This window comes from Cyprinodon tularosa, unplaced genomic scaffold, assembly GCF_016077235.1.
Source record: "Cyprinodon tularosa strain WSP-4 unplaced genomic scaffold, ASM1607723v1 ctg218, whole genome shotgun sequence".
Taxonomy (NCBI): domain Eukaryota; kingdom Metazoa; phylum Chordata; class Actinopteri; order Cyprinodontiformes; family Cyprinodontidae; genus Cyprinodon; species Cyprinodon tularosa.
This window is the reverse complement of record NW_024038814.1, coordinates 743,699-764,730: the sequence shown is the minus strand read 5'-3', so window position 1 is coordinate 764,730 and position 21,032 is coordinate 743,699. Positions and strand designations below refer to the sequence as shown.

Genomic DNA, 21,032 nt, shown 5'->3' with positions numbered 1-21,032 from the left:
TCAGGGAGTTTTCACGTTTATTCCATCCATTCAGCAGTTTTTGTTTATTGATGTTGTTGCTTGACATTTGATGACAACAATATCTCATGAAATAAATGTAACTAATATCAAATATTTTATAACTTGATTAACAACAACAACAACAACAACAAGAGACATAAAGTTCAATAGTAATAAGAAAAAAGTTTTTTCCTGATTCTTTTATTCAAGCACAAACCTTTAACTGGACTGAATAGTTCAACAGAATGCATTAAAAATGTAAAAACTGTCTCCTCTATTAAATAAAAAAATATTTTATACAACTGATTAATAGGGAAACTCCTTGAATAGCATAATTTATTAGGTGTAACAAATGAAAGATGAATAAAACATTTAAATCGTATGTATGATCCTAACAGCGGTGCATTGATGACTTAAACTAGACTTAGACTTAGGCTACTTTTATTGTCAAATTTGTGTATACAAAATAAAATGTTGTTTTGTACAACTGTCATGACATTTCCATTTCTTATTATTTCAAATGCAGCAGTGACCAAATGTAAACAGTGTGGGAGAAAAAATATGTAAAAAAACCAAAAAAAAAACCGCATTGACATTGAAGTTCGGAGCATTAAATAAATATGTTGTAAATATGAAGTGTTTTGGTTTGGTGTTATCAGTAATCCTCTCTGATCCTCTTCTCTACCCTTAATATATGCAAAACCTTCTTCTTACAATCAATAGATTTGATGAGCTGAAATGTTTATGTTAAAAATATTGAAAAAGGTGAGGTTAGTGTTTTTGTCATGCCTCAATAAGCTACTGAGTAATGGCTAAATTACTGTTTATAAATAGCCCACTGAAACTATGACTGTTCCTGAGTAATTACCCTGAGGGTGCACTGATCACAATAACCTGCCCCTTTTGGATCAATCAAATTATTCAATGTTTGGTGTCAAACAATCACTGGGAGCAGTTCAGATCTGATCCTACGGGTTTAGTTTTCATGTCACAAGAAGAGAAAAAAAAAAGTTAAATTCATGACGTAAGAACAGTTCCTGACTTCTAATCTCTCTGCAATTGAGATGATGTTTTTTAATTGGTATTGTGACTGTAATAATAAATGTAGCTCCCCTTGATTTTGAGCACAATGCGCAGAACTGGAATATTAAATCATTAATTAGATTACATTGAACAGTCTCTATTCTAAAACTGAATCCATGTTTGTTCTGCATACCGTCACACCCCTGAATGAGACTGTGTAAAGAGTTTGGTTCACTGTGAACCGTTAAACTCGGAGGACTGGGCTTTCTTCAGCGTACCTGCTGACACTTGTCACTTCTCCTCCCTCTAGCATTTTCTCATGGTTGGAGCCAAACTTCTGAGTGGTTGCTCAAGAAATATGTCACGTTGCTCTTGAAGAATCAGTTTTTTTGCACAGTTCACTTATCTGGCATATAAGCACAATTAGCAGATCGGTGTTAAGGTTCACCTGCATCAACTAATATAAATTTTTGGCCTAAATAATTAAAGTTTATTTCAATGCTCTTTGTGAGCAATATGTCTTTGCAGTGATGGTCCTTTCTCTATAGAACCTCAACATCAGATTCATCCAGGCATGAAAGCATCTGTCCTCGGCATCTTAATTGTAGAAATTCCTCCTTGCCTTTTTTATGCACAGAACTCAATCTCCGCTGCCCTCCTTAGGTCCCCATACTGATCCCTTCCTTGGATAAAATAGAGGCATTATGACTGTAAGGGTAGCCCTGGCCCTTAGACACTACCTCCATTCATTTTTTTAGACTATCCTGGTCTCCCTTTACCTCACTCGGGCCCCTTGTCTCCCTTTTTTTTGTGTGTTGCAGCAGAAAACCTTCGAAGATTGTGCTCGCCATTTTTCAAACTTCTCCCACCTGATGTCTTTCCACTGCATTGGAACAGCTATTGATAATTCAATCGGGGATCTGGACTACAGAACGTACATTCCCTTCTAAGACAAGCTGTTCCTCGCTGCTCCGGCCGTTCATCCTTTAACAACTGACATCATAACAAGGTCAGTCTTTTTTTTTTCTCTCTCCTGCTCATTTCTTGGTTACCACAAAATAGGCCTGTAGGAAAGACGACCCTAAAACGTTTTTACTTGTAGGCAAAATCTAGAAATTGACCAGTTTCAGTGACGTGGTCCAGGTTCTAATAGATTTGATTGACAGCTTTCATGAAGAAAAAAAGAAATATAAATTTGCATCATTCTGTTTTCACTCAACCGAAGCAGCTTTTTTTTTTTTTTAACTGTGAATAGAAATATTTTGCTTTTGCTGCATTAGGGTTTATGAAGTTAAAAGAACTAATAGGAGCTATTTTGGAATTTTATAACCTATTATATTTTGTGTAATGCTGAGTGTATTGTATTTTGTAACATGGGAATTTTAGCATGGAATAATAATAAAAAAGCCAAATCAAAATTAAAAAACTTATTTTAAAGGTCTTTTTTTCTACATCTAAAAAGACATCCACACACCTTTGAATGTTTGTGGTTTCACTGCCTAAAAACATTAGTTTTTTTTTTACATTTTCACCAGTGGGAAAAGGGTTGAATGTAGGGAAGGAAGTTTACGATTCCTTTATAACAAAATGTAAACAAGGTAAATGGCTAGAATAATCTGCAAAGTGCTGTAGCTACAACATTTAATCCTGAGGGCAGGTAAATGAATACCTTGGTTTAATACATAAAGCACTGTTCAAACACTGCAATTGATAGGGCATACTTCCTGCTCTGTATATCAGTAGTAACTTAATTTTGAAGTCAATAAAGATCTGATTAAATAATTTTTTTATAAAATTAATTGAAAGCAAGGCTTAAAAAATTAAACAAGAGAAAGAAGGCATCTTGCCCCTCTGCATACAATACAAATACTGCATATTTAGCTCTGGGATTAATCTGTGAAAGTACTTGAATCCATTTTTTTTTTTGACGATGATATTCAAAACCTGAAGGATTTTCTTACAGAGTCCTTTAGCAGCACAAGAAAAAAAATTTCATCTGATAATTGGGGAGTGGTTGTTTTTTGCCTAATATTTGGGTATACCAGAGCAGCTAAATGTTTATGAGTCATGCAGAGGCTTTGAAAACCCGATCAGGACAAACACCTGACATGATGACACATGCCTAGAGGTGGGGAGTTGGGGTGAGTGTAGAACCAACGTCACAGCTCTGCTTGAAACAGTGTTAACATGAGACAACCCCCTTCCTGGGGAGACTGTGTATAAAAGACTTGCTCGTACCCTGCACTAACATTCACTGTTGCGATCTCCCTCAAGTGAGACTTGGATAAAGACAAAGCTTTTGGACAATTTCCTTTTAGAAGCAGAGTTACCTTCTGAGACATGGTGTCTGCAGGAATACAGATCTTGGGCATTGCCCTTGCCATCATCGGCTGGATTGGGTCTATCATTACCTGCGCTCTCCCAATGTGGAAGGTCACAGCGTTCATCGGTAGTAATATCGTCACTGCTCAGACCATTTGGAAGGGAATCTGGATGGAATGCGTTGTTCAGAGCACAGGCCAGATGCAGTGCAAGGTTTATGACTCCATGCTGGCTCTTGACCAAGATCTTCAAGCAGCCCGGGCATTGATTATAGTTGCCATTCTTGTCGGCATCGTTGCCATTCTTCTAGCCGTTGCAGGGGGCAAGTGCACCAACTGCGTGGAGAATGAGAGCTCCAAAATCAAGATTTGCATTGCAGCAGGAGCCATGTTTATCATCGCTGGTGTTATGTGCCTCATCCCTGTTTCCTGGACGGCAAACACTGCCATAAGAGACTTCTACAATCCAATGTTAGTTAATGGACAGAAAATGGAGCTGGGAGCAGCACTCTTCATCGGTTGGGGGTCCGCTGCTCTGCTCATCCTGGGTGGGGGACTTCTCTGTGCCACCTGCCCTCCCAAAGATGAGTACTCTGCCAAGTACTCAGCTCCTCGTTCAACTGCTCCGAAGGACTACGTCTGAGAGGGTGAAAGCTTTAAGAAAAGACTGTGCTTTATTTCTGAAATGTTTTTCCTAGTGACTGTTTTGTGTTTAGGATTTAGTCTGATGCTTTCTCGCTGAGCTCTTTGAATCATCATGGGAAAAAGACACGGACCACACCCAAATAACTGTAGCTGCAGCGTAAAAATGTTTGAGAAGCGGGAAAGAGCATGAAGACATTTTTTGAACATCTTCTATTGTGTTACTTCAATATATTATATTTTTTATGCATTTCATTTGTTTGTTTTTTGTTGTTGTTTTTTTTTTTACTTGTTTAAATTGTTCATTCAAAATGCCTGTTATAAAAGATTCTGTATGAAACTGTAAATAAAAAATATTTCTTATTACTTCTCAAATTGAACACATGGTTTTATTTATTTTTAAGACGAGCATAAATAAAGAAATTAGGGAAACAGGGGCTTCTATAGATCTGCTCTGGTTTGTACCATTATTTGAATATATATGAGTTTATGTACCTACATACCTTTCAAAAAGGATATTGATTTTCTTATAACTCTTATATCTAAGACTGGGAAAAAAAAAAAACAAACTGTGCAAGTAATACTGGCCTCATAAATGGACAAGCATGTCATTATTTTTTAGTAGCTTTAAAATCCACAATCCATCTTTCCCCCAGGTGGACCTTTTCAGATTCAGACACTTTACAGGGTAATTTTCAAATGTTTTTTTCAAGCCTTCTTTGCAATAAAACAATTAAATAAATAAATACCACTCAACTGTCTACTAAGTGGTGCTGGGAATTTGGTTTACTAGGAAGAGTAGCGTTCTTGCAGCTGGAATTTTTTATGGTGGCCTTATTTAATCTTTTTCTTGTACAGGGGAACTTAGACAAAACCTGCCCACCACATCTGTGGATCAAAGGAAACTGTGGTGATGAATACAAACAGTAGGGCAGATAACATATGTAGAGCACTTAAACATGTGTATTTCTCCTAAAGCACTCTTTCTGATTCTACCAACAGTAGTCTAAATCCTTTAAAAACATCACCTAAAACCCAGGTACAGTGATAACTTTCAATAATGAGCATTTTTAAGGATTTCGAGCTACCATGATAAACTAGTATAATACTAATTCCAATATTTTTTGAATAAGTTTAATGATTTGACTGGCTTAAATAGGGGGAATTGTTGTATAAGTAGACAGCTATGCAATACTGCCCCACACTGTAAGGAAGAGAAAATATTTATTTTGCTCATACTAATGCTCACATTTGCTATTTGCTGTTATTTTAGCACTCTGTTAGGGAAGGTATATACAGGTTTGTTTGAGCAACTTGGTAATCGAACTTCTAAGTCAAGGGTCTGCAACCTGCGGCTAATTGCCCCTTCACTGTGGCTCTAACTAAACCAAATAAGTAATATTTTAATAGTCAAGGCAATAGTGGTTATCATGCAGTATCTGCATAGAATATCTTATCGCCAGTGGTGCAACAGTTTCAAAATCAATTTACTATTTTTCAGCTTTAACTATGTGTTCTTCATCTCTCATATTTATGGGGCTCACCCAGCTTGACTTATTCTAAAAAATAAAGGCTTTTCCCCCTCCTTGGTATCAGGTTAAATTAGCATTTTTCTATTATTAAAAGAAAAATCTTTGTTTAATTTCCGTGGCTTTTGACATACAATATACGTACATAAAATCTTTAGTGTGGCTACTAGCAGATTTTATTCAGTGGTGGTGTGACAATTTGAGTTCAAAAGGGTGCAGACCTCTGTTTTACGAGGTAATTCATAAAGTAGCATTAACCGCAGTAGCATCCCATGAGTTTGAAAAGCTGATAAATGTTAGACACTGATCAGTTATTGGCCCTTGTTTTTTTAGGGCCGTAGTTGTGATCTTTTTTCCTTAAACCTGAACTCTACTGGCAATTTAAAGCGACGTCCTGTTTGCCTTGTCATATATTTATGTCATTTTTGCAGGGGTGTCAAAAGTACACACATTTGGGCGTGGCCTAGGTCTCAACATGGGGTAGACGTGTTTTGAGGGAGCTCCGACTTAACTCCACTATTTTCTCACCCTAAATAATAATATTTAAACTTCTGCCTAGCATATTCATAGTGCACTATCACAATATGAACAGAACGACCAAGCCCAAACTTAATAAGAAAGACAAAGATATCAATATATGAGATATATGAGATCAACGGATCAATTTCCAGTCTCAAAGCGGCGCTTTTGGATATTTGTGACCGTGTGACATCAACCGAGGGCGCAGTTGGGTCACAGGATAGACGGATTTCGGAGCTAGAAAAGTACACACATTTGTTACTTAAGTAGAAGTATAAATAATGCAGTTGAAAAACACCCTGGTAAAAGTTGAAGTATCAACTTGACCTCTTTACTCAAGTAAAAGTGAAAAAGTACGAGCTCCAAAAACTACTGAAAGTATAAAAGTATAAAGTAACCTTTAAAAAAAAAACAGACAGATGCCATTATATGAATTGAAAGCTAAATTTTTCGACTATTTCAAAAAATTCTTTGATAGGGCCAAGGATGAGGGAGGTCTTGTTGGTCTCTGTCTCCATCTTCCGATACGCTCTCACCTGTGTCTGACCTTTCAGACATTTCAACATCTTTTTCTGAATCCGACATTGTAGCATGGCATAGACAATTAACGTTTGCAGTTTTTGAAGAATACCTGCTTGCTTCTGATGATTTTCTTTGGCGTCAGCATAAATTTGACAAATAGCTAATGAGTGTTTGCGTTATATGACTCATCCAATTACACCAGTTTTCACTAGATGTGGATGGCACCAATGATCTACATTGGATGGCGCACATGACGTGAAAAATATTCATAAACATTAACCAGAGCCAAGAGTAACAAGTAATGTTTGTTTTAAAAATGTAAGGAATAGAAAGTACATATACTTGTGTGAAAATGTAATGAGTAGAAGTCAGAAGTAGGAAGAAAAATAAGTAATGGAGTAAAGTATAGATCCCTAAAAAGTGTACTTAAGTACAGTAAAGAATTATTTGTACTTCGTTACTTGACACCACTGCATTTTTCCCATTGTTAAGCTGTATATATAGTAATCCTTGTAGTTTATTTGAGTAAAATGTATCTGCAGGCCTTTAACTTTTTTGCCCACATAAGTTTTAATACGATGTCAATATTTTTTCATAAGGTGGTTGAAGGTCGCCAGGCTATCACAGGGCTAGTTTTTACCTTATTAACTATAATCTTAGTCCACATTTGAAACCTTTAATTTAATACAATATTTAATTTAGAAGAAACTTTTGCCAGAGTACTCACTGATAACACAATACAATAAGTTACAGACCATGGGAGACCGTGGTCATGTGGTGAGACAGAAATATATTGTTTGCAGTCATGACCATAGGTATTTTTATTAAAAATATTGTCATAGTCTATATTCAACACAAGGATGACTGTTTTAATAGGAAATAAAAGTTAACCAAGACTGCAATCTGTAGAAAAGGCCACATCTTGACTTTTTGTCAGCATAAATTTACAAAAACAGAAAGGTCTCCTGGTCTGCCACGTAAGCTCTATCAGTCGTGTCATGTTGTGATTGGTTGTGTCAAATATAGAAGCCCACACTGTTCACCAGAGACCCCACAATGGAAGCCACTGCTCCCCAAGGGGGTGGGTTAAATGCAGAGGTAAAGTTCTCCAATGTGAGATCAATAAAGTTCAGTTATATCATTATTAAAAACCTATATAGCAGCAGATCAAGGGAGTCTCATTTGCTCTTCCCTTTGAATTTGCAAACTCATTGGAGTGCTTCTTTTTTATATATTATACTTTTTTATAGCTTTTATGAGTAAAAGTCACAAAGTGTTGCTTATTTTATGATTGGTGGACCTCTGTATGCATTGCCCTTGTAAAAGACGTCACAGCATGAACATTTTAGCAGGGAACAATAGGTATTATTAACATGTTCCTACAGATAAATAGGGGTGGTATTAATGTGACAATCCCTTTTATTTTTTAAAATGACATTTAGATAATATATCAACCTTTGCCTTTCATGAGAATCTAGGTTCTGGTCATTCTGGTATTAGTATCATGTTGATATCTGACCTTCAAACTCAGGATTTCTTGCAGGTCAGCACAGCAAAAAGGACATCTTGTGTTTGTGTGTAAACTTGCTCCAGCCAATAGGTGCTGAGGACTGTGGTATCAGGCACCCTCATGTTTCCACGCAATCGTCTCACATAAGAACCTTTATATTCCAGCCTGCGACATTTCAACTGTTTCCCCTTTGACTTTGGTGTGCTGCAGCAACACAGGAAGATGGTCTCTCAGGGGATTCAGATCACCGCTATGATCATTGCTACGATCGGCTGGCTGTTGGACATAGTGGTGTGTGGCTTACCGATGTGGAAGGTGTCTGCTTTTGTAGGAGCCAACATCATCACTGCTCAGACCATCTGGCAGGGCATGTGGATGAACTGTGTGGTGCAAAGTACGGGTCAGATGCAGTGCAAGGTGTATGACTCCTTGCTGGCGCTGTCTCAGGATCTGCAGGCGGGTCGTGCCATGATCGTCATTTCCATCTTGCTGGGGATCTGTGGTTTGTTTTTGGCCATCGCTGGTGGAAAGTGCACCAACTGCATTGAGGATGAGCGATCTAAGTCAAAGGTCTGCATTGTGTCCGGGGTTTTTTTTATCCTCTCCGGGGTGCTCTGCCTCATTCCGGTGTCCTGGTCCGCCAACACCATCATTAACAACTTCTACAACACAATGCTTTTGAACAGCCAGAGATATGAGTTAGGTGCAGCGCTCTACATCGGCTGGGCAGCTTCTGCCCTGCTTATGATAGGAGGGGGGCTGCTGTGCTGGAACTGTCCTCCCAAAGATGAAGACCTTCCCTATGTAACCAAATCCAGATTCACTCCTGTGAAGACAGCCTCAACATCCAGAGAATATGTGTAAATGTTTCTTTTTAGCATGGACTAATAAGTATAAGACAGCTCACAACTGTCATATTGATTGGATGAGAGAAGCCAAAAAAGGCCATAAAGAGGACTTCTCAGCCTTTAACATCCTAAAAAGGAAGGTTGATTAGAATTTATGCATTTTTAATAGCCAAGCTCACAAAAATGTCCACTCTGAGTTGGCTTTTATGACATTTATTCTTAAGATTGTATGTTGTGATAATTCAAGAAATTGTCTCTTTTGAGTATTGGTTGAAAAACAGATTTTAAAACTTTATTTAATTTCATTGTGATTATCATGGTTTTTGATATATCAAAAAATGTAGGTATCGCTAAGAAAAATTGTTGAAATTTAAAAAAAAGAAAGAAGCAAGTCTAACAAAAACATGTCTGAATATACAAATGTTTTATCTTGTAAAATAGTTTGCCATAATATGAGCATGCTTTGCATTTTCAAAGCATATGAATCCTTCAAAATTTGACTTTGGTCATTTAGCTTTTATTCTTAATCATATATATCTGTTGTTGAAAGAGCAGAGATTAGCATAATAGTAAAATGTGCTATACAGTTATTTTCTGGTTGAAAATGTTTGTCTCAAAATCTTCTTCATGTAAACGTTGGTGGCTTTTAACACTTTTCCTATTTTTAAACATCAATATGAATTTATTATTGTTCTTTGAACATTTGTAAAGGTGTTAAAGAGAGTTATATCTAATAAGACTCTTGGGATTTTACATTGCTGTGCTGTAAAAAAATGAATAAAAGTAAAGTAGCATTAGATTGTTTTCGTAATATTTTTTAGGTAAGTAAGAGCAGTATCATGTGACACAGGTGTGTCTCCATAGTTCTGTTTATAGAAAGGTTTCTGTCATGTGCTGTTGTGGGGCAGGATCTGTTTATGCTTTCTGGAAAGCAATTGCTTTCGATTCAGAGGGAATAGATCACTTTCATATTCAGAGTTTGTTTTCCAGCGTTGAGGGGCCACCCCTTAGACTTCCAGGATACCAGCAAATTCACTGTCTTTATAATTTTTTTTACTTAAAGCAGCAACCCTAAACATCTTTTAAATCTCGGTTTTCCAAAGTTATTAACTGTATCACAGACTTATTTAAAAGTTTTTTTTTCTTCACATCTACGCTTAACTTAGTGCCTCAGTAAAATTTGTTTGTTCTCCAGTGTATTTTTTTATCCAATAAATATTTTTTGTAGTTTGCGCAGACTGGCATTATAAATTAAACTCTTGTTAAAACAATATTTTCGAACTTCATAACTCATAACTGCAGCTTTCACTGCACTGGTAGAACAGAAGTGTACATCTTAATTTGTTGCTATATTTCGCACATTTTCTTTAAAATGGGGGTAAAAATCTCATATTGATGAATTATTTTATTGAAAAAATCTGTAGTTGCTGAGTTTTTTATTGAACCAAACCATAAAATTTTCTGGCAACAGAGAAGCACATTTTCCTAACATTGGAATTGGGATCTATGAGTGTTTTTTATGTATTCTTTACAGATCAGGGGTTCCTAACTCCAGTTCTTGAGAGCAACTCATCTGAAAATTACAGAATGGGTGATGCTTACCAGCTCTTCAGAGTTGGACTCCGCCTTTGGAGCCCCTAATTTCACTGAGTCTCTCTTTGGTTTTCTTCTATTCAGTTTACAAACAATTCTGCCCAGCAGACTGAGAAGGCCAACTTTAATAGGCTAGGTTTGTGTTTGGGGAACGAGATCTAAGCTGATCAGACCATTTTAAAGTCAAGATTGGGTCAAGAAATTGTTCATTACTTAGTTATCAATTAGTGAGAAAAGTTAACTTAATTTTTTACATTATAAGGAGTTAATGATGCCAAGATCTTTTGCAAAACAACAGACCAACATCATCACAGATCCGATATAGCCCTGCCAAATATGCTATAATGTGTCCCAGTTAGCCTCTCTGTCCAAATAAAAGTACTTGTATAAAACATCAAGCTTTAGGCATTTCATCAAGGTTACATTTTTGTCTTCATTGTTTTAAAGTTCCACTATGCTCATATTTAATGTTTTGTTTCCGTTAGCTTTAAGTTGAAATTCCTCATCATTTACAGATAGTAGTGATTGTGTGTTACCTAATCAAGATATATCATAATAAATTAATTAAACTAACTATTCAGTAGTATTCTAATTTATTAAATACAAATGTCCTGTCTAACAGAAGAGATTAAATGCTTTTTCACAGACATATTGTCATAAACCCAGACAGATGGACCCAGTATTCAAGGCGAGTCAGACAGTGGGAAGTTTCAAAACATTTAAATGACAAAATAAACAAACAGAACAAAAACGCGGCCTGCAGCGGATCTGCGGACCTGCAGCTGCTCCAGGGGGAAGGCAGAGCATCGCTCATCACTGGCACTCTGGTTGTGGGAGAAACACTGGTAAGAGACCATGATAATCTGACAGAAGATGATTATCCGCGTGAGTCCTGTACCGGGTTTAATAGTTCACAACATCATCTCATGAGAGGCAGGATCAGCAGATGCACTGCCAACACGATGTGGCACTGGGCCGTCCAGGTGTCCCCGATGCAGCAACCCCAGTGAGCAGGCAGAAACACAGAAACAGTTCAGAACAGGACCATTCTGAGATCAAGGAGTCCTTAGCCCGACCAGGGGTTCCGATCCAAACTAGAACTGACAGATCCAGGGTTCCAGGAATCCACAGAGCATTCAGGCAGGTTCAGAGTTCCAGTGAGTCCAGCAGCGAGCTCAGACAGAGACGCTTAGATGGAAACAGGTGGGCGCCGTGGTTGAGAGGAACAGAGACAAGACATGATACCAGGATAACTCTAGAACTTTTACCTGGACTCCTCCTAGGAGCCAGGATTACTGGAATTAAATTTGACTTCCCCTGCACTTCGAGCCCAAACCCTGAGAACTCCATGGAGAAGGACCAGTACCACAGCTCCCCCCCGCACGCCGAGCCAAAACCCTGAGGGCTATGCGGTGAAGAGCCGGGACACAATCAGAAGATAGGAGATAAACACAAGCACTCTCTCGACACACAGGTCCCCAAGAGCCAGGACAAGAACCAGGGACTTAACTAAAACTCAAAAACAAACAAACATGAATAACTAACATGAAAAATTAGGGATAATGATATGGCCCAATAGCTGAGCTGAACCGTATATAAAGAGATTGAATAGTTTGATAAGATTAATGATGATTTGAGCGCGGTGAGGGAATGGCAGGTGAATGAAGCAAGTTATTAGATAAGCTAACATGGCTCAAGGCTCTTCCACTGTTGTTTTAAATGCCCCCAAGCATCTAGATAAGGTCTAATGAAGTTCTGCACTTCCTGTGCCAATCACCTGTACAAACACTTGCACAGGAAGACACAGAGCAAGATGTACTTCCTAATAAGCCTGAGGCAGTTCAACATCTGCAACAAGCTGTTGGAGATGTTCTACCAGTTTGTGGTTGCTAGTGTCCTCTTCTACACCGGGGTGTGCTGGGGGAGATGCTTATCCAAGAAGGACAAGTCCAGACTGGACAAACTGGTCAGGCAATCCGGCTCTATGACAGGCAAGAAGCTGGACTTTCTGGGGACGGTCAATGCCAGCCACCCTCTGCACACTGTCACCAGAGAGGAGCCTGATCAGTGGGAAATTGCTCATCCCCAAATGCAGGACCAACAGACTGCTAAACTGGTTTCTTCCTCAAGCCATCAAGCTGTACAACTTCTCACTTGGGGGAAGGAGGAGGAGAAAGAAGATGGACAGGGGTAACATTGTCCCCATCCAATGTTGTCTGTCACAGTTTTTGTTGCTTTAAACTTTAAGTACTGAATTAGAAGCAAGTTTATACATATAGTTTTTTCTTTTTTCTTTTAAGGTCTTGAATTTATTTATTTTATCTTACAAATATAAACACAGATATGTGCTACTTAGAAAAGCATGCTTCACTGTATTCCTCATTTTAAGGAGTGGTCAAAAAAAAACAATCTAGTGTTATACTTATCCTAAACAAAAAACAGGTCATTGAGTGTATTTTTTTTTCTTTTTTTACTCTGATGAAACTAAAATTTAACCTTTTATAATGTCAATCATTAATTTTGAAGGAATAAGAGGGAATCTTCCAAGCTTGCAAAACTGTCAACTACAGGGGTGGAAGCATCATGTTGTGTGGATCTTTGGCTGCATTGAAAACAAAGGGAATTCACAAAACAGAGGAATAGGATATTTTCAAATATCAAAGGCAGCGAATAAAAGTTAAAAAGCTGAGTTTAAACTATGCAATAATTTGAAGCATACCATCAGATTTGTTGTAAACTCTTCTATGGTCAGGGAATTCTGTGCATTGAAGTGTCCAAAGCTATTCTAGTAAATATCCAGTACCTGGATAAATTGATCACATTAATGACATCTGCAAAGCGGACTCAATTCAACCAGTTCTATCTGGAATAAGGGCTAAAATGGCAGCAAACTACTTTGAAAGGCTTGTAGAAGAATACCTACTTTGTTTGACTCAATACCATTCATTTAATGACATTCCTTTACTGAGATAAAACTGTTTAGTCTGAATTTATATTACACAGAGAGAGAAAAAAAGATTTAAATTTTTTTCTTTGGTTTCAGCCACAAACAATCTAATCAGTTATACAAAGGGATTAAAATTGAATCAGGAACATCTATTGTAGAACTATCAAGGGGGGCAATGTTTATCTCTTTGTTAAGTCGATCTAAGGTGGGGTTTCTGCTTGTGTTCTTTCTTAGAGCTTCTTTTATATCAGAGCAGTTTGATATAATTGATTGATTTTCCATCTTTAGGAAAGTTTCAGGACTTTTTCCAGCCCTTTTGAGGTAGTTTTAATTGCCTCCAATAAATACCCTAAATCTACATATTAAAGTGTGTTTTTCAAAAGCTCAGGAAAGGCATTGTTCAAAGTGACTGCCACTCCTCTAGCTACATGAGAAGGAATCTTGTTTGTCCAGAGGAACTCACCTGACAACAGGACAGCACCTCCTCCTTCACATTCTGTGGCAAACACCTGATGAGAGAGCTGTGTCACTGCGAGAGCAATTCATAGCTGCTGCACTGAGAAACTCCTCGCTCCTGCCTCGGACCAAACCTCTTCACCATGTCGAGGGTTGGCAAGGAAGTGGCAGGTCAGGTCCTAAGCTTCGTAGGCCTGGTCTTGGCAGCAGTTTGCTGTGGTGTGCCTATGTGGAGGGTGACCTCGTACATCGGTGCCAACATCGTGACAGGCCAGATCGTGTGGGACGGACTGTGGATGAACTGTGTGATGCAGAGTACGGGTCAGATGCAGTGTAAGCTCAACGAGTCTGTGATGAGGCTGTCGCAGGATCTGCAGGCCGCACGTGCGCTGGTCATCATCTGCCTGGTGTTCGGCTTCATCGGCTTCATTATCTCGTTTATCGGTGCCAAGTGCACCAGCTGCCTGAAGAAGGAGTCTAGTAACGCCACTGTGGTGATCATAGGTGGGTGTCTCATCATTCTGTCTGCAATCCTGATCCTGGTCCCTGTCTGCTGGTCTGCAGCCATCAGCATCTCAGACTTTCAGAGCGCCTTGACCATAGAAACACAGAAGAGGGAAATTGGAGCTTCTATTTACATCGGTTGGTCTTCAGCTGCATTCCTTCTGATCGGAGGGATAATTCTGACCACATCATGTCCCCCCAACCGACCCGTGATTCCAAACTACCTAGGAGCGATGTACCCATACCAACCAGCAAACACAGCAGCATACGGTCCAGTGTATGTTCCTCCATCCAGCCAGGCATACTCAGGGACTTACTCTGGAACCTACGCCCCCACAAAACCTTACGCAGCACCAACTACATACTCCACTCGGGGATATCTTTGAAACTAAATGGACAGACAGCACAAAGAGACTGAAAAATACAACATGGTTTCATGAAGTTATGTTGCCACTGGATGAAACTGTGGATAAAACTGTGCCAAAATACATGTACTTTTAGAGCATGGTATGTAATCAACAAAACGTGATGTAAAAACTGCTTATTTCATTAAATGATTCTTAACAGATTACTCTTACTCATTGGTTAATTGTTCAAAAGTTCATGAGTAACATGAGTGAAATGTTGTTCCTTATGCAACCAATAAAATGGGTAACGTTTGTACACAAACAACTGTCATTTTATTTATTTCTCTGATTGCAGAATGTACTTTCTGAAGTGTTGATTTATTGTTTGTTTTCTGAAACACAAAATTGCTTCAATAAAATCTATGGGCCTTTTTTACTTTCTGTGTGTTTGTGAGGTCATTTTATGTCACAGTCATACCAACATCAGGAACAACTTATAAACAATGATATCAGTTTTCATTAAATCATAATTTAAAAAGTTGATTTGGGTTTATTATCGCTATGCATAATTTTTTTATTATATCAACTATTATATTTACAGATATACATCTTTTTTGTGAATTAGAAAAAAGGCTACATAATATAACAATTAAATAACAATTAACTCTTTAGTTTTCTATCAAGCCATCTAATTTCATAATTTGTCAAGAATAATTTTATTTTTTTTTTTTAGATATAATATGTGTGTGAAAACGAGCCAAATTTCAAATATTGTTGGCCCATTGTATAAGACAAATTATGAAAAAATACCATTGGATACAGGAAAAAAAAAAAATAGAAAAACTCAGCTGCAATCTTAAGAAGTGCTAGTCATCGATACTGACAGTAGATTCCTTCCATTTATTACTGTAAAAGAGAGTCAATGACACAAGAGACAGAATTTCTATTTTCTTATTTTCTGTCAGTCAAAAGCAACAATAAAGAACTGTGTTGGTTAAATAATAAAACAAAACATTTTGATATATATATATATATATATATGTATATATATATATATATATATATATATATATATATATATATATATATATATATATATATATATATATATATATATATATATATATATTCATATTTACAAAAATACTCTATATAATAGAAGTTTGCTTTGTCTAACAGTTAACTAATTAAAGTATGTTTTAACAAGGATAAAAATAAACTGTAAGACCAGGAAGGAGCTCCCTAAATTGGAATAGCTTTTCACATCCGGTGAAACTTTCATCTGAGATGGTGTTTTTTTTTTCTAAGCCTGAAACCAGTTGGTGGATGTGACGTCACGGTCAATGGACCAATCTGTGTCTCTGATTGTTATTTAAATCTGGAATGTTGGTCCATCGTTTGCATAGCGTTGTTTGAAGCTAAGGTCCATCTCGTCGAAACTACACCTCATCCTGACAAAGATCAAGTAAAGAATCTGGTCAGACTTGTAAATCCATACTGGTTTAAAATCAGAGGTTACATTTTCTTGGCTCCACCTTTAACTCCGATCTGTTTAAAACCAGCAGGGATTTGAAGCTGTTTTTCACAACGCTTCTGCAATCCGACAGCTCAGCTCATTTTTTTCTTCTCCGCTTGGTTCAGCTACAACTCGAACTTAAACATGGTGTCCATGGGACGGCAGATGCTGGGCTTTATCCTGGCCATCATTGGCTTCATAGGAACCATCATCGTCTGCGCTCTGCCCATGTGGAAGGTGACGGCCTTCATTGGAGCCAACATTGTGACGGCGCAGATTATCTGGGAAGGCTTATGGATGAACTGTGTGATGCAGAGCACAGGGCAGATGCAGTGCAAGATCTATGACTCTCTGCTGGCTCTGCCTCAAGACCTTCAGGCTGCCAGGGCTCTGGTAGTCGTCGCTATCATCGTGGCTGCTATGGGAATCATCCTGGGTGTCGCTGGAGGAAAGTGCACCAACTTTGTGGAGGAGCCCCGAGCCAAAGTCAGAGTGGCCATTGCTTCTGGGGTGGTCTTCATCTGCGCTGGAGTGCTTGTCCTGATCCCTGTGTGCTGGTCTGCCAACACCATCATCAGGGACTTCTACAACCCCATCATGACCAACGCCCAGAGAAGAGAGTTGGGGGCTGCGCTCTACGTCGGCTGGGGCACGGCTGCGCTTCTTCTCCTGGGAGGAGCCCTCCTGTGCAGCTCCTGTCCTCCCAAGAATAATGCTCCAGAGTATCCAGTCAAGTACAGCGGAGGCTACAGCGGAGGCTACGGCGCACCCAGATCAGTAGCCAGATCCTCAGCTAACAGCCGAGCCTACGTCTGACAGCACTAATCTGCTGAGAAATGACTGTAAATTATTAACGTTTTTAAACAATCTACCTTCAGGGTTATTTACATTCTGAGAGGCTGGATTCTTTAACAAATCTAAGAATCCCCATCTGGAAAAAAGACTATAGCTTCTGAACAAGAAGGGACAAAGCTATGGTGTGAACTGCGGTCCTGGCACTAAGGATCCCCAATATTTACATCAACAGGACTATAAAACACTTGTAAGAGTAAGAGAGGTTCTATTTAGACCTAATCGGCCTCTGAAGTCTGAGTTTGCCTGCAGATGGTTTATGGTCTTTAGAAGTTCTGATTGACTTTGTGAAAGACTTCAGTGATATATTGTGAATGTATTGCATTGTGCTGTATTCTTACTATTTTACACATGAAGATCAATGTTTTTTTTGTTTTTTTTTCAAACTTATATGTTTCTAATACACCATGAATGTCATATTATTATTGTTGTCAAAGAGCTTTTATTGAGCAGTGATATTTCATGTTTTTCCTTGCATACTTTAAGAGCAACTCTTTAATAAATGTTAAACCTGAAGATATTTCTTAAAGTGTAGCTATAACCTGTGAAAAAAAAAACAGCATGAACCTTTCTATATTTATTAACTAATTATACATATTTAAAGCTATAAAATACAATGAACAAAAGCTGAGACTTGTATTTAATTCAGGAAGGAGTTTGAGGGGAAGTTAAAGGAGTAATTGCACAGTGAAAGTATTTAGAGACATGCTGTATTCCAACTATCAGGTTTTTTCAAACCAGCTAAACCAGTTTTACAGCACAGATCATGGTTGAAGCCTTTCTTTGTGATGTTAAGTTTCTACGCACACTGGATTTACAAGCTTCATTGTGAGGCATTTTAGCAGGCCTAACAATGTTTGTTTGGCCTACTGGAGTTGCAAACAAGTAGACTAAGTGTCTGGTTATTTTGCAGCCTTTGTCATCTTTTCTGTGGATTTGTTTGCTTAATGCCTGATCTTGCCGGAATGAAAAGAAGCCATCTGGCCTGAAGTGGTTTTGAATCAACCTCACCTTAAAGGAATAGTACACCCAAAACATGATAAGCCTTCATTTTCTACTCACCCCCATGCTGAACAACATTCTGGAGTACTTTTTTGATATCTCAAATGCATCTGGAGATCTGGGAGGCTTCTTGCTGTCTGCTGACATTCAAATAATGGAGGTCTATGGTGCCCAAGGCAGAAAGATCAATAAAAGTCCACAAAAAACGTGTCAATATTCCTCCATACTGCTCGTCCAATGTATTCCAAGTGTCCTGAGTGGGTAGCGTCCATAATTTACTTGAAACGAAGTCATTTAGAGACAAACACGAGTCTACGGAAACCGCGGCAGACCAAACCAGATGAGTGCGCATTCAGCGTCTGCTCTGCCGATAATGCAAGCGTAGAAGAAGAAATGTGCTGTTTACCTGTGCAAAGAAAGAAACAACGAAAGAAAAATGTCTGAGGACTTCAGTGTTGAGGAAGAGCATGAGTTCTTTGCCGAGCTGAATGCGCACTTTCGTCTGGTTTGGTCTGCCGCGGTTTCCGTAGACTCGTGAACGCGCTTTTAGGAAATCCTATACACTACTGTTTATGCTCTAAAAACATTCTAAATGACTTCGTTTCGAGTAAACTCTGGATGCTACCCACTCAGGACACTTGGAATACATTGGACGAGCAGTATGGAGGAATATTGACACGTTTTTTGTGGACTTTTATGGACCTTTCTGTCTCGGGCACCATAGACCTCCATTATTTGAATGTCAGCAGACAGCAAGAAGCCTCCCAGATCTCCAGATGCATTTGAGATATCAAAAAAGTACTCCAGAGTGTTGTTCAGCATGGGGGTGAGTAGAAAATGAAGGCTAATCATGTTTTGGGTGTACTATTCCTTTAAGTTATTTCCACCATAAAGATGTTTTGTGCCTATTTTGAAAATCAATGATACATAGAATTGTTTATGAACTACTTAAAGGCTTTTGACAGAAAATATTGCTATTACGGTAATAAATAGACTAACATAAAATAAAAAAAGAAATCATATTAAAAAATTGGGAAAAATCAAGAACCAATAACGAGGGTTGGAAAATGAGAAATGTAGATTGATAAGTATAAAACTGCTTTCATTTGGTGAAGAAAGAACCGACATGGTCATTAAATCCTGATCATAAAGGAAACCTTTCTTTCGACCAATGTTGGACTTTGTTGTAAAAGTTGTGCAGCTGCCCTAATTGCAGCAACTCTAAATCTTAATGACAAACTTTTTTTTTTTTTACTTTTACCAATGCAAACTTTCCAAATTATTAGTATGTTAAAATTGATTAACTTCATTAAATGTGTTTTTAGGTGACTTTAACTCCTATGTTTTACTGTTTTATTGATCTAGCCTAAAAGAATAGCAGACAAAATGCTTAAAAACACTTCAGGTGTTATTTTCTTAAACTATTACAGTTGTACCTGTGCTGCTTACTTTTTTTTTTGTCTAAAAAAAAAAAAAGTGTAATCATTGTGTAATCAAGTGTCATTATGGTGACTTTCAGGAAACTATAACTGTATGCCCATGACGTCCTGAATCATGTGCCAGAGGAAGTCAGGACATCGTCACCTAAAGGTGTGGCTGGTGATAACACACCCTGTTCTTTCCACCAGTTTTATCTGGTATCACATTCCTCTCGATGATTTCAGACAACACAGGGTAAATGTCCCAAAACCAGTTACAAGCACTCTAGCTCACCGAAAAAAAAACCCTTAAGGAAAAGTCTATAATAAAAAGGGGATTTTTAATAAACAAAGTTAAAACTGGTTTTGTTTTCTTTCTTTTGGTTTAATGAGCAAATAAAGCATACATTCTTGAAGAAAAGACAAAATAATAATAAAAAATGGCACAAAAAAGGTTTCAATAGGCTGAGAGAAGGTAAAAATAGAATGCAATAGTGAAGTAAAGATTTTATTGAAGCTACTGTCAAAATGGTTCTAATCCTGCTGTGTATGTTTGTCTCTGAAAATGTGCTTCAAGGGGATTTAAATCTGAATAATTTTGGTTTATTTTTTAAATCATTACATTTTGTCACGTCTATGAGTAATATGTTTTGCTTTTGATTTGCTGCTGTTGCAAATAGTTACGGAACTAAGCCCAAATCTTCTTGCAAATTTAGATGTAACATCATTTTCATTCATTCCAGAAGTTTAAAGCAAAAAGTGAGACAGGCATCTGTCCCCCCAAAAAAAGAAAATATTGAAAATGTAATTATTTAAATTACCATCACCCTAATATCTATTGCTTCCTCCCTACATTATCTGAAACCAGGCCAAGCTGTCGGGTTTCTGCCCAGTTGGGCTTCTTATGAACAACTTAGGCTTGAAATAAAAATATTTTGTGTGGCTTTTTAAAATGTAAAGTCTTTTCACTGAATTTGTTCAGTTTGTTTTTAGAAAGTATGACAGAAAATAACTCCACTGTATCACTGAATGGCAGAGAGGTTGAGTAGCTTTTCAAGAAAATGTGTATAATTTGTTTAAAATTTTGAGAATTTGCAAAACCTGACATTACATATATTCTCTGACTAAACCAGTGTGGAATGAAATGTGTCAATGCCAAATCACTCCACTTCTCTTCAGTCTCTGCTTTTATGCTTGAAAGACTTGAAAGCCTCGATGTCCCTAAATTTCTCAAAACTCAGTGAAGAAAAAACCATGGTGCTGATTTTTGGCAGATCCAGTAAAGACTCCCTGATTGATATTGGATCTTTGGCCAGGCATGTCAGGCCTATTAATACCAATTTAGGGGTTAAAACAGATGCTGGTCTGCAGTTTGAATCTCACATTAGAGCTGTTGTCAAATCCAGCATCTTACGCTTGAGGCAGCTAGCACAGGTGTACGTCAGCATTTTGAAACAGTGGTCAGAGCCTTTGTAACCACTCG

The 21,032-nt window shown here is 37.9% G+C and overlaps 5 protein-coding genes across 6 annotated transcripts in view; all 5 read left to right on the top strand.

Annotated features, from left to right (window-relative positions):
* The first annotated feature begins 1,767 nt into the window (after positions 1–1,767).
* The window catches only part of LOC119784077 (claudin-4-like), a 28,206-nt gene continuing 8,941 nt past the window's right edge, over positions 1,768–21,032 (top strand). The window contains exons 1-2 of one of the 2 annotated variants that reach the window (XM_038285940.1): positions 1,768–2,032; positions 19,651–19,721. In XM_038285940.1, the coding sequence (XP_038141868.1) occupies positions 19,686–19,721 (36 nt within the window). In that variant the 5' untranslated portion in view covers positions 1,768–2,032; positions 19,651–19,685. The remainder of the gene's footprint in view (positions 2,033–19,650; positions 19,722–21,032) is intronic. The other variant, XM_038285942.1, reaches the window with a different exon arrangement.
* Positions 3,255–4,140, top strand: LOC119784081 (claudin-4-like). The gene has a single exon (XM_038285946.1). It carries the CDS (start codon positions 3,364–3,366, stop codon positions 3,985–3,987), a length of 624 nt encoding a protein of 207 aa, XP_038141874.1. The 5' UTR covers positions 3,255–3,363; the 3' UTR covers positions 3,988–4,140.
* LOC119784080 (claudin-4-like) lies at positions 8,232–10,185 on the top strand. Its single transcript, XM_038285945.1, has one exon. The coding sequence runs from the start codon at positions 8,289–8,291 to the stop codon at positions 8,928–8,930; it is 642 nt and encodes a 213-aa protein (XP_038141873.1). The 5' UTR covers positions 8,232–8,288; the 3' UTR covers positions 8,931–10,185.
* Positions 13,940–15,197, top strand: cldnf (claudin f). Its single transcript, XM_038285939.1, has one exon. The coding sequence runs from the start codon at positions 14,054–14,056 to the stop codon at positions 14,798–14,800; it is 747 nt and encodes a 248-aa protein (XP_038141867.1). The 5' UTR covers positions 13,940–14,053; the 3' UTR covers positions 14,801–15,197.
* cldne (claudin e) lies at positions 16,333–17,346 on the top strand. The gene has a single exon (XM_038285943.1). It carries the CDS (start codon positions 16,422–16,424, stop codon positions 17,091–17,093), a length of 672 nt encoding a protein of 223 aa, XP_038141871.1. The 5' UTR covers positions 16,333–16,421; the 3' UTR covers positions 17,094–17,346.